Source organism: Ornithorhynchus anatinus, chromosome 4, assembly GCF_004115215.2.
Source record: "Ornithorhynchus anatinus isolate Pmale09 chromosome 4, mOrnAna1.pri.v4, whole genome shotgun sequence".
NCBI lineage: Eukaryota > Metazoa > Chordata > Mammalia > Monotremata > Ornithorhynchidae > Ornithorhynchus > Ornithorhynchus anatinus.
Genome location: NC_041731.1, coordinates 64,004,399 through 64,018,388, shown reverse-complemented (window position 1 = coordinate 64,018,388; position 13,990 = coordinate 64,004,399). Strand labels below are relative to the sequence as shown.

Below are 13,990 nucleotides of genomic sequence, written 5' to 3'. Positions count from 1 at the left end.
AGCACGGTACTGAGCACTCGGGAGACAATATAACAATGGTGTTACAGTGTAACGGTCACATTCCCTGCCCAAAACGAGCTTACAGTCTAGTACAGTGCTCTACACACAGTAAGTGCTCAGTAAATACCACTGAATCAGTTAATTGACCTTAATCCCACCCCTTCAAGCCCTGGCCCAGTGGCAGAAATAACGGGATATAATGTGTCTGCTCTGGATTAGACTGTAAACTTGTCCTCTGGATTGTAGGGTCATCCTCTAGGCTGTAAACTCAGACTGGGGGAGGAGCATGGCTTAGTGCAAAGAGCATGGTCTTGGGAGTCAGAGGTCGTGGGTTCTAAGCCCAGATCATCCACTTGTCTGCTGTGTGACCCTGGGCAAGTGACTTAACTTCTCCGTGCCTCAGTTACCTCATCTGTAAAATGTGGATTAAAGCGGTGAGCCCCATGTGGTACAACTCATCACCTTGTATCTCCACCAGCGCTTTGAACAGTCCTCGGCACGTAGTAAGCGCTTAACAAATACCATTATTATTATTATCCTCGAGAAGTAAGTTCATCCTCTAGATTGTAAGCTCATCATTTAGACTATAAAATCGTCCTCTAGACTTTAAGATCATCCTCTAATACGAGCTCATTATAGCCAGGGAATGCGTCTACCAACTGCTACATGGTACTCTCCCAAGAGGTTTAATACAATGCTCTGCACTCATTATATGCTCAATAAATACAACTGATTGTTGAGATCAGGGTCAGGGTGAACTCCAGAACATCAGAGTTGTAGTATGCCCATTAATATGCTCAGTCTCAAAACGAAAAAAAGTTTCATTCATTCAATGGTATTTATTCATACTGATAATTAATATTATTATGGCATCCGTAAAGCGCTTACTGTGTGCCAGGCACAGTTCTAAGCACCGGGGTGGATAGAACAAATCGGGTTGGACCCAGTCCCTGTCCCACCTGGGGCTCACGGTTTCAATCCCCGTTTTACAGAGAAGCACAGAGAAGTGAAGTGACTCGCCCAAGATCACGCAGCAGGCGAGTGGTGGAGCGGGGATTAGAATCCACGATCTCCTGCCTCCCGGGCCGAGCTCCAGCCACCACACCACGCCGCCTCCGGCTCACTGAGCGCTTACTGTGCGCAGGGCACTGTACTCGGCACTTGGCAGAGTACAACGGAGGAATAAGCCGGCACGTATATATTGACAAAGCCCCCGAATAAAAGAGAAGTGCATTCGCAGCGCACGGCAAACATCCCTCAACCCGCATACGTCGGGTGTGCTCGTTATCGTGGTGGTGAAACAGCCAGGCCTCCGCAGGCTCTCATTTACCCCGTCTGCCTTTGAGCCGTCTCACTTTCCAGGTCGGAGCCCCGCGGGCCACTCACCTCCGAGACGCCATCTTTGAAGTTCTCGCCGTAAGTGCTGTCGGGCGTACTGCGCTGATCGTCTTTGAGATAGTTGGCGTGGGGGGCCATGCTAGGCACCTCGTACTGGGTCTGCTCGAAGATGACCCCCCGGCCGTGCTCTTCGTTCTCTCCCCTGGGATAGTGCACGGGCGGGGCCATGAAAACCGGCGTGAACTCTTCCGCTTTCACCACGGCCACCCCGGCCACGGGCATGGGCGCCGGGCTCTCCGACACGCTCGTGCCATACTGTTCCCGTTTCGAGGTCTCCAGGTGATCTTGGTTTAAGGAAAGGTTGACTGGCACTGTCTTTAACACCTGAACTCGGTTCTCTCCTCCACTCAAATTACTTTGCACTTCGCTCGTACCGAGGCAGTTTCTGCTGTGGGCGAAAACCCAGAGGGAGGGGGGGAGAGATGAAGACGACGGTGAGTGACTTAAATGGAAATATACTTTGCCCTCTGCCCTGGGTAAAACCCCGTATGGGGAGATGAGAAATGCGCAACGCTTTGGCACAAGAATCAAATGGCTTGCCCTGGATTTTCAAGTCACGCAGGAAGGACCGTGTTGGCACCAAAAATAACTGAAAACCAAATATAGCCCACCCCAGGGCTTTTCCCGACTTCCCTGTCGCACCTATTAGTGGGGGGAAGAAAACAGGTCACGGGAGTTGTTTCACAGAATTCATTGTGACTGATTGAAAGGTAATGGTCATAGTTGTTGGTGTCCTATTTTCGTTCTTTATTCATCTTCCTCTTTCGTTGCTCCCGCCCTTCTTCCCACCCAAGAGCATCTTCGTCACCTGTGGTGGCCACTGGCATCTCTCGCTTTTGGAAAACAGTGGGTCTATGTGGGAGAGGCAGAGAGAAGCAGGGTAGCCCGGTGGTTACGAGGAGGGTGATCCCGGGTTCTAATCCTGGGAGTCGGAGGACCTGGGTTCTAATCCTGGCTCTGGAACTTTTCTGCCGTGTGACCTGGAGCGAATCATTTCGGTTCCCTGTGCCTCAGTTCCCTCATCTGCAAAATGGTGATTAAGACTGTGACCCACACGTGAGACACGCACTGTGTTCAACCGGATTACCTTGTATCTATCCCAGCAATTAGAACAGGACCTGGCACATAGTAAGTGCTTAAAAAATGCCATCAAGAAAATAAAAGGGAAAATGAGAGAATCTTCCCGGGGCCTGGTCTCAGGGGAAGGGGTGAGGCCAACTGACGCCAAGTTAAAAATGTTCCTAGGTTTTGCCCATTTTGTAAATGGAGTTTACTTGACTAATGGAAGGGGCTGGGGCAACTCATTGTTGTTGTGAATAGTATTTGTTAACCTCTTACTATGGGCCAGGCACTGGGTTAGACACAAGGTGATCAGGCTCCTCCATTTGCCTACTGTGTGACCTTGGGCAAGTCACATCACTTCTCTGGGCCTCAGTTCCCTCATCTGGAAAATGGGAGTTGCGACTGTGAGCCCTACAGGGACCGCGACCAACACAATTTGCTTGTAACCACGCCAGCGCTTAGTACAGTGCCCGGCCCATAGTAAGTCTTTTACAACTGTCACCACTATCATTATTATCATCAAATGACATTTTGTTTTCTAGAATCTGTAACTCATCTTTAGATCTCTGGTTAGTCCTGCACGTTGTGATTAGTATGACCTGACAATTCATCTTTGACCAGATATTTTCAGGTCCATCTAGGCATATAATAATAATAATAATAATAATGTTGGTATTTGTTAAGCGCTTACTATGTGCAGAGCACTGTTCTAAGCACTGGGGTAGATACAGGGTAATCGGGTTGTCCCACATGAGGCTCACAGTCTTCATCCCCATTTTACAGATGAGGTAACTGAAGCACCGAGAAGTTAGGTGACTTGCCCACAGTCACACAGCTGACTAGTGGCAGAGCCGGGATTCGAACCCATGACCTCTGACTCCCAAGCCCGGGCTCTTTCCACTAACCCCTCATGCCTGCGATGCTCAGATCATTCTGGCTTGAGAGAATCTGCCATGGGAAGCGACATTATCCTGATAATACACAGGGAAGCAGTATGGATACAGCACAGGCTTGAATGTCAGAAGGATCTGGGTTCTAATCCTGGCTCCGCCACTGCCTGCTATGTGTCCTTGGGCAAGTCACGTCACTTCTCTAGGCCTCAGTTACCTATCTGTAATATGGGGAAGGAGACTGTGAGCTCCAGGTGGGACAGGGGCTATGAGCCTCAGGTGGGACAGAGGCTATGTCCCAACTGAATAGTTTGTATCTACCGAGCTGCTTAGAACTGTGCTTAGAATAATAAGAACTTAACAAATACCATCAACATTTGTCGTTGTTGTTATTATTATTATGCAATATTATTATCATTATGCAAGCGTTGACAGGATAAACTCAAGCTACAGGCAAACTGGGCATAACCCAGGGTGCCATTTCTTTAGCAAAACTTCATTTATCTAGTCCAACAATGTAAAATCACTATTTCTTTATGTTTCTATTGAATTTTGATGAGCACCTAGTACTCGAAATCTGCATTTGAATCTGCTTTTGCAATAGCTAAAAGTGAAAACCTTTTTGGGCTGACAATTTGGACAGGGGTGATTCAAATTAAATCGGTCCGGCGCCAACGCTCTTTGAGCTGGCCATGAGTGTAGGTCCAGTCCTTTGAGAGAAATTTGGAATATGCTGGGGGACAAGGATACAGGGGTCGAGAGAGGTAGGGTCTCTGAGGATCTCAGGCTTCGGGCTTCTGTTTAGAGGACGTTGGAATGAACGGGCAGTGAAATAAGTCCCCGGGAAGGTGATCGAGGTCCAAATCTCTTTTACCACGGTCCGGTGACTTCCCCGGGTTTCTACCTGAAATCAAAGAAGCCCAAAGTCCCTTGGGTGGAACTCATTTCATGAGCCTGCATCAGGCCAACCTGACACCGGGTTAAAAACATTCCTGGGTTTCGCCCGTTTTGTAAATGGAGTTTACTTTTCCCGGCTGATAAGCAAGCTAATGAAAGGGGCTGGGGGACTTGGGATTTCTGTTGGAATTCAGTCCCGTTACCCATCATTTTGGGCTTGAACGGAAAAGGAGAAATTGCCACTGATTGTTTTCGCATCCACGCCTACGGATCGGTCTGGGTCGGCCCGAACTGAGGGCTCCTGCGCTCTCCCAGCGAGGCGGAGGTGGAACGGCAGGACTCCGGGAACAGGGTTATGGGAGAGGTTGGTGATGCAGGGCCCTGCAAAACCAGGGAAACTTTACACTTTTTGAGCCTTGCTACTCTCAGGCATGTCGTTAACATGAGAATTGTGCCATTCAGATCTGGGGTTGAAGCTAAATTTTCTACTGGAAAAAAAATCCTCTCCAAATAACATCCTCACTCCATTCAGACCTAGTCAACCATAGGTGAAGCCTGTTTTGGTTCTTCACAAGCATGGCTGATCACACCTGTTACCGTTCTCGATTATAATTTTGAATTTGGGCCATTTTCCCCACTAAGGACTGTCGTATGACTGAGCCCAGGGGTAGAAAGTGTCCCGAGTCATTAGTTCTACTGCAAATTAATAAAAATAATAATAGTGGTATTTGTTCAGTGCTTACTACATGCCAGGCACTGTACTAAGCGCTGGGGTAAATACCAGCAAATGAGGTTGGATACAGTCAGTCCCTGTGCCACGTGGGGCTCATTCTCTCAATCCCCATTTTACAGATGAGGGAACTGAGGCCCAGAAAAGTGAAGTGATTTGCCCAAGGTCACACAGCAGGCAAGCGGCAAAGCCAGGATTAGAACCCGTGACCTTCTGACTCCCAGGCTCATGCTCTATCCACTAGGCCATGATTACAGACTGGGGCTAGGCTCAGCAGGCTCTGACAAACTTCCTCCAAAATCTTTGTATTCCCCATTGTGAAAGTGAAAAGGCAGGGATGAGAGAGATGAGGAAACAGGCATTATGCTACTTGAAGCTGCGGCTTCCTCACAGGCAATTCAGTGGCTGGTGACAGTGGTACAATTTATTCATTCATTCATTCAATAGTATTTATTGAGCGCTTACTATGTGCAGAGCACCGTACTAAGCACTTGGAATGTACAAATCGGTAACAGATAGAGACAGTCCCTGCCCTTTGACGGGCTTACGGTCTAATCGGGGGAGACGGGCAGACAAGAACGAGGGTAATAAATAGAGTCATACTGGTGAAGACACCAACCTAAGGCTTTCACCTTCAGTTTTTCAAAGGAAGCTTAAAAGGCGTGCTTGGGAATGAAGGGTGTGACTCCAGCCAAGTCCAGACCAGCAGAAGAAGCAAAAATTCCTGGGGTTTTCTCAGATTTCAAAAATCTATTCCTGAGATCGGGGCTACTAGCTGATTGGATCATTATCAGAGAAGCTCTCAGTGGGCAATCCAATGCCACAGGAAATAATTCAGTTGCCATCTAAACTCCACAATGTAAATTCATTTGGCCAAAAATCCTGCTCAGAAATTCAATATCTTTGCTACAGACCAAACCAAGGGTTAGCGTTAGGTCACCTCTGCTGGATTTCATAAATCCGATGGGAAACCCTGAAGAGAGTAGCTGCTTTATCTCGGTTCAGTGCTTATTACAATGCCTGGCACAGAGTAAGCGCCTGACATATACCACAATTATCATTATTCATTTTGGAGGGGATATGGGGTTTGTGAGAGTCCAAGATTCAAAGCAAGGCAAATTTTAAGTAAAAAAATTACTGAACCCAGTCAAAAAAGAAGGTGTCTTTCTCCCTTTCTCCTTCCTTTGCAAATCAATCTATTATTTTTTGAAAGTGGAGTTCAAAGGCATTGTGTAAACACTTATAAATTTAATTTCAAATCATGAAAGGGGATTTTGACAGTCTTAACATGAAACTCGCCCTTGTAACTTATAGAGGTTTAAATCTGACAGCAGAATAAAGACAATTTGAATAAAAATGGGACTACTTTAAGTTACTCACATATAAAATTTAACATTTCACTACATTTCAAATGGGGAAAAATTCCTATTTTTAATGGGAACATTTTATTAGTTCAATGAATGAAAATGAAAACAAATAATAACACAACTTCTCAGTCCCTTTCAAATCAAGGATTTCATATCATCAACAGAATCATCTGCAGATTTTTAATATTGCAGATCTGTGTAAAATGGGGAGCCGATTAGTCAAATAAGACTCCCACCAGCCACTGAGAAATCTGCCCCATGTAGAACAAAATTATAACAATGCTAAAAAAAAAAAATTCTCAGGTTCGAAAAGAAGTAAAATGATGGTTCCAAACTCTTCTTTCCCATTAAACTGAAAAAAAAAGTTTAAACTTAAAGATGAGAGGTTTAATTTTATTTCTAAAGCATTTCTTCCCATGCAGGAGATCAGTGGCTACTCATTACTAACTCATGAAACAAAGAACCATCATCGATAATTAGAAGGAAAGTTATCCCTGTTGGTTAGGGATATTCCTTCGAACATCCTTAACTTTCCTTCTTATTGTTTGGTTCATGCATCTTCTGGTGGTAATATCAGTTGCAGAATGGTACCCTATTCATTCAATAGTATTTATTTATTGAGCGCTTACTATGTGCAGAGCACTGTACTAAGCGCTTGGAATGAACAAGTCGGCAACAGATAGAGACGGTCCCTGCCGTTCGACGGGCTTACGGTCTAATCGGGGGAGACGGACAGACGAGAACGATGGCAATAAAATCTGTAGAGCGTAGCATCTATGTTGCATCATGTTCTTTCTAGTTCCGATAGGCTTCTCGTAGATATATTCTTTCAAGTGCTATCATACCTTTTATCCTGATCCTCCTGACTGTCGTTGACTTTGCTGACGGACAGTAGCCTCTTGTCACGAGGGACCTGAAAACAGCACCAAGCATTTGTCAGGAATAACGTAACAGAGCTCATGTTCATGACTGAAAGCTAACAGGAGCTAACCGAATACAGTAGAGCATGATCTCAGATGGGGGGGGGGGGGGGGGGCGGCAATCTTCTTAGAGCCGGGAACCAAGTATGATCCATTTGCTCTGTTGTTTCCCCAAGGGGAATTCATTCATTCATTCATTCAATCGTATTGATTGAGTGCTCACTGTGTGCACAGCACTGTATTGAGTGCTTAGGGTGTACAATATAACAATAAACAGACACATTCCCTTGCCCAAACGAGCTTACAGTCTAGAGGCAGAAAGTGTGCAAGCAGGAAGAATCCTTTCCCATGCCCTCCTTCTGGCCTGGAATTCCCTCATCCTCCATACACGCTAGCCTGCCACTCTCTTCACCTTCACAGGCCTCCTTCAAGAGGCAATCCCTGATTAAATCCTCTTTTCTCCGGCTCCCTCTCCCGTCTGCACCATCTCTGCATTCGGATCTGTGCCCTTCGGGTATCTGGTATTCACCCCACAGCATCTGTGTACGTATCTTTAAATTAGCTATTATAATTTATTTATATGAATGTCTCTGTCTCCCTATAGACAATAAGCTCACTGTGATCAGGGATCGTGTCTATCAACTCTGTTGAATTGTCGTCTGCCAAAGCGCTTAATACAGTGCCCTGCACAGAGTAAGCATTCAATACATACCATTAAATGATTGATTGATTGACAACCCACCCACGGGACGAACAAGGGGTGGCACTCAACGCACAGCGGGTGAACAGATGAGCACGAGCGGCAGCAATCCGCACAGCAAAAACCCACCTAACAACCACAGGTGCTCTGCAACTTTGCCTTGTCTCATGCCGTCGAGTCTTTTCCGACCCACAGCGACTCCAGGGACACGTCTCTCCCAGAACACCCCACCTCCATCTGCAATCATTCTGGTGGCGTATCCACAGAGTTTTCTTGGTACAAATTTTAGGTAATCCCTAAAAGTTGTCATCACCTCCCAAGCTTGCATTCGTTCCCTCAGGGCTCCTCTCTCTTTGGCCAAGAGGAAGATAGTAGGGCTGGACACCTGGTCTGTCCTGAACCCAGGCAGGCTCCCTTGAGCATTGCTGGGAAAGACCTAAGTGAACAGAACATGGGTCTGGGAGTCAGAAGGACCTGAGTTCTAATCCAGGAAGTCTTACAAGGCTAGTTAAAGGCCCTGGTCTAGGAACTTGACGGCCCTCCTTTGATCAAATCCTAAATGAACAGTCTTGTACGAATTCTACAGTCAGGAAAATCTGATGAACATATTACACTAAAAACACGTGAAAGCTATCAAAATACCCAAAGTATATAATAAGAAACTAACTTAAAATCCCACATCCAAAATAAGAACAAAACAAACCAAGTAGAACATCTGTTAATTATCTTTTCACTTCTTTTTAATGGCATTAGTTCAGTGCTAACTATGTGTCAGGCACAGTACTAAGTGCTGGGGTACAGCCAAGCTAATCAAGTTGGACACGGTCCATGCACGGGGCTCACAGATGAGGTAACTGAGGCACAGAGAAGTGAAGTGACTTGCCCAAGACTACAGAGCAGCAAAGTGGCAGAGCCGGGATTAGAACTCAGGTCCTTCTGACTCCCTGGACTGTACTCTATCCACTTAATCATACTGCTTCACTTTCTTAGTATTATAAGGCACTGTCTCTATATCACCAGAGCAAAACTAATCTTCCTCTAAATTTGACACTAGGAGGTAAAAACCATTCATATCTCAGAAGAGAACCGACTCCTCAAAGTGTTAACCTGGAAATTCAGTTTTAAGAAATATCTATTTGATTCTGAAGAACTCCTGAAAAGAAAAAGTAAACGACTATATGATGAAATGCGCCACAAAAATGCATGTTTTAGGTGGAAAGAAAGCCAATTCGAGCATAATGATTTATGTATACTGTGCATGAATTCATAAAATTTTTCAAAAAATGTTTTAAATTTGGGGGGCTCAATTTAGTGTTCTTTGCTGCATTTATTTACCATTCTTCATCTTTCGATTTTTTCTGTTATTTTCTTCAGGCCTATTTTTTGGTCTTCACAAAAATGTCAAAAAACAAGTTGAAAAGGAAAAGGTGACTCTAATCTTTGTGCTGTTCTGAGAAAGAGGTATCGGCCTTAATTCATCTCCCATTCCTTTGAGCTTTCAGGACATAAAAGGCAACCTTATTATCCACAGCACCTTCTGCTATGGGCTGGGATGTTCTCTGGTTGGCCTTTGGTTTGCTATGTGGCAAAGGGGAAATAAATTGTTGCTTAGTCTCATTTTTAGTCAAGTCTTTCTTAAAATGAACAAAATTTAAATATACAGTCCCCGCAAAACATACATCAGGCACAGACCAGATCAGCACTGAAGTTTCAAAATGGACTACGTCTTAAACCATTACTTTTCATCACATATGTATCAGTTTGTAAGGTTTTAAAGAGAAATACTGTGATTTCCTTAAGGAAGGAATACTGTAGTGTTTTTGTCACTATAACATTAACATGGAGCATTTTGCAATTTATCATTTTTTCTACGCCAAGGACAAGATAATCCTGGCTCTGCCACTTGTCTGCTGTGTGTCCTCGGACAAGTCGCTTAACTTCTCCGTGCCTCAGTTACTTCATCTGTAAAACGGGGACTAAGACTGTGAGCCCCATGTGGGGTTCTTCCCCTTGACTCTATTATTCATTGCCATTGTTCTCGTCTGCCCGTCTCCCCCGATTAGACCGTAAGCCCGTCAAAGGGCAGGGACCGTCTCTACCTGTTGCCGATTTGTACATTCCAAGCGCTTAGTACCGTGCTCTGCACATAGTAAGCGCTCAATAAATACTACTGAATGAATGAATGACCACGAACTGTGTCCAAACTGATTTGTATCTACCCCAGTGGTTAGTACAGTGCCTGATACAAAAGTTAGCGCTTAACAAATACCAAAAAAAAAGATAAATTTTCTGAAGATTATGCATTATTATACACATTATTTTATGGTATTTGTTAGGCACTTACCATGTGCCAGGCATTATACCAAGCGCTGGGGTAGATACAAATCCCTGGGACTGGGCAGAGTCGGCAAAATGGCCACTTCCCTGCAAGACCAGCTCCAGCTGCCTCTCGGTTCCTCTGCCCCTTCGCCATTTTGGGCCTGACAGGTTCACGTCGGGTGCCGCTGGCCAGGGCCTTGAGCCGTGAGGGACTGTGAGGGCCTGAATCCCCGGGCACTGGGTGGTGGGTTGCTGTTTTAAACCCCCCTACCTCTCCCCACCACATCCACTGCCATCCTTCCTCCTCCCCACCCCAGCTCCTGTGAGTCCCCTTTGGGTTTGATGGGAGAGATGTCAGGGAGCGCTAATGGATGCTAATCATGGCCATCTCCTCCTCTTCCTTTCCACTCCAGCAAGATCAGCCTGGAGGTGCCCAGGGGGCAGTGCCCAGAGTCGCTCGGGACTCGGCTAGAGGGGTAGGATCAGGGAGCCTGGAGACGTCTGTCAGATCCACAGCGTGGCCTAAGTGGATAGACCACAGGTCTGGGAGCCAGTAGGACCTGAGTTCTAATCCCGGCTCCACCACTTGTCTGCTGAGTGACCTTGGGCAAGACACTTCACTTTTCTGGGCCTCAGTTCCCTCATCTGTAAAATTAAGACTGGGAGTCCGCTGTGGGACAGGGACCGTGTCCTACCTGATTAGCTTGTATCTACTTCAGCGCTTAGAACAGTACCTGGCACACACCAAGCACTTGAGAAATGCCATAGTTATTATTATTATTATTATTACCATTACTATTACCAGTAGCGATATCCACCTGGCTATCACTTCTCCTGCTCTGCGGGTGCCCAGAGAAAACTGCCAGGAGAGTGACATGGGGGAGCCAATGTCGGGGAGGAACTGGCTCCTCAACAGGCTCGTAAAACAGATGTAAAACAGAACTGGGCAGGGGAATGATTTCACTGGGCAGGACCAAGAAAAAACTGGCGAGATGAATCCGATATTATCACATGGAGCACGGCATGACGCAAACTGCTTTTGTAGTATCGTTCTCTCCTAAGCACTCTGTATACTGCTCTGCACATAGTAAGCGCTCAATAAATACCACTGATCATTTGACTGACAGCACAGATCACACAGAGGCCAGGCAAGGTGGATCAGCCCCTCTAGCCTGAAGCTCCTCGTGGGCACGGAACGTGAACGTTGTATGGTTCCACTGTCCTCTCCCAAGCGCTTAATACAGGTCCTGCACCCAGCAAGCGTTCAATAAATATGACTGACTGCTTTCCACACTACCTAATCTGTAAAATGGGGATTAAAACTGCGAACTCCACGTGGGGCAACCTCATCACCTTGTATCCCCCCAGCTCTTAGAACAGTGCTTTGCACATAGCAACACTTAACAACGCTATTATTCAGCCCGTTCTTACAATAAAGAAATGGTCCGCGGAGGCCACGGATTCCACTCCCTGGAGCGTGGAGCGTTTTCCACGTGGTTTCCTCGGCCACGGCTCAAGACCGTGAGCCTCACGTGGGACAACCTGATGACCCTGTATCTACCCCAGCGCTTAGAACAGCGCTCTGCACATAGTAAGCGCTTAACAAATACCAACATCATCATCATCATCATCATCAGTGGATTGAAGCAGTGACTATTTCGCCTCCCGCTGTAGAGGACCTTCACCAACTCCACACTGGGCTTCCCTACCTTGTAATAATCATACAGCAGGCCGAGAGCAGCGGCGCTGTCCTCATCCCCATTGATGCTCATCATGGCCTTGGTGGCGGCTGTTAGGGGATTCTCCAAGTAGGATTTCCAGGCTTCATCCTCGCTGGTGTAGGCGCGGCGGGTGTTGAACGGAGTGTCATTTGGCATTGGCACTAAGGCCACCAGTCGTTTATTACTGTTAAAACAGAGGCAGGCAACAGTCATTCAACAGAGAAGATTAGTCTCTTCAGGAACTCAAAACAGTCACTAACACATTTACTTCTTCTTCAAACCAGTTCTTGTCTTCCCCAGAGAGCTAACAAAATCTTTATTGCCGACGATTTGGGCTTATAGATTGCCCTCAAATTTGGGTCGTTTATATTAGATATTCTGGTAGCCAATCTCATTTCATGAATCAGCTTCATTAGCAATCTCAAAACAGAATTCATTTAAATCTAACTCACGAGTTGTAATGGCGTTGTAATGAAGTAATGTGACTCAGTCAGTCAGTCAGTCAACCGTATTTACTGAGCACTTACTGCGTGCAGAGAACTGGACTAAGAGGCCAGACCGAGCTCCCTCTACCCGCCCTTCACCTCTCCGCAGCTAAACCCTCTTTTCCCCCCTTTCCCTCTGCTCCTCCCCCTCTCCCGTCCCACCCCCTCAGCACTGTACTCGTCCGCTCGACTGTATATATTTTCATCACCCTATTTATTTTGTTAATGAGATGTACATCGCCTTGATTCTATTTATTTGCTATTGTTTTAATGAGATGTTCTTCCCCTCGATTCTATTCATTGCCATCGTTCTCGTCTGTCCGCCTCCCCGCTTTAGACCGTAAGCCCGTCAGAGGGCGGGGACTGTCTCTATCTGGTACCGATTTGTACACTCCGAGCGCTTAGTACAGTGCTCTGCACATAGTAAGCGCTCAAATACTATTGCCTGAATGAATGAGACCACAATACAACAATAAAGAGACACATTCCCTGCCCACCAAGAGCTTACAGCACAGGCCCGGGAGTCAGAAGGACTTGGGTTCTAATCCCAAATCCTCCATTTGTCTGCTGCCTGACCTTGGTCAAATCACAGCTTCTCTGGGCCTCAGTTCCCTCATCTGTAAAATGAGGATTAAGACAGGGAGCCCTGTGTGGGGCAGGGACAATATCTAAATTGACTATCTTCCGACCACTCCAGCTCTTAGTATAGTTCCTGGCACACAGTAAACACCTTAAAAACACTAGAAAAGAAATGGAAGCGTACAGTGAAAGTAGAGGCCAGAGTTCCTCTCTTGGAGGATTTACAGAGATAGTCTACAGTGCTTAGAACAGTGCTGTGCACATAGTAAGCACTTAACAAATACCATTATTATTATAATGTAAGCATTCAATAAATACGATTGAACGAATTGTACTCTCTCAAGTGCTCAGTACAGTGCTTTGCACACAGGAAGCGCTCAATAAATATGACTGAATGAACGAACAAATCAGAACTGAGGCGGCACACATAAAATTTACTTAAAATAGTGGTGGGCAGAGACTATGTCTACTTAATTTATTGTACTCTCCCAAGCACTTAATACAGGGTTCTGAAACAGTCGATTAATGGTATTTACTGAACGCTTACTTCATGCAGAGCACTGTACTAAGCGCTTGGGAGAGTAAAATACAACAGAATTAACGGACATATTCCCCGCCCATAATGAGCTGAAAGTCTAAAGGGGGCTTACAATAAGCGCTCGATAAACACCACTGATTGATTATAGGCAAGGATGGCATGTTAAGATGGATGAAGATCCCAAAGGTACTCCCACCTTTGGGCACCTCTGCCCACCTACTAACCCGTCGCTCTGAATGCCGCAGCAAGAACATGACCGCGAATGGCACTGCACACAATAATACCACAACCTTTCATTCATTCATTCAATCGTATTTATTGAGCGCTTACTATGTGCAGAGCACTGTACTAAGCGCTTGGGAGGTACAAATCGGTAACAGAGAG

General features: G+C 45.9%; 1 protein-coding gene across 2 annotated transcripts in view; it reads right to left on the bottom strand.

Annotated features, from left to right (window-relative positions):
* Positions 1–12,186, bottom strand: part of GRHL2 (grainyhead like transcription factor 2) — a 104,426-nt gene extending 92,240 nt beyond the window's left edge. Inside the window, exons 1-3 of one of the 2 annotated variants that reach the window (XM_029063259.2) lie at positions 11,993–12,186; positions 7,190–7,257; positions 1,387–1,786 (exon numbers count right to left, since the gene is read on the bottom strand). In XM_029063259.2, coding sequence (XP_028919092.1) covers positions 1,387–1,786; positions 7,190–7,257; positions 11,993–12,160 — 636 coding nt within the window. In that variant the 5' untranslated portion in view covers positions 12,161–12,186. The remainder of the gene's footprint in view (positions 1–1,386; positions 1,787–7,189; positions 7,258–11,992) is intronic. The other variant, XM_029063258.2, reaches the window with a different exon arrangement.
* Between the last annotated feature and the right edge of the window lie 1,804 nt (positions 12,187–13,990).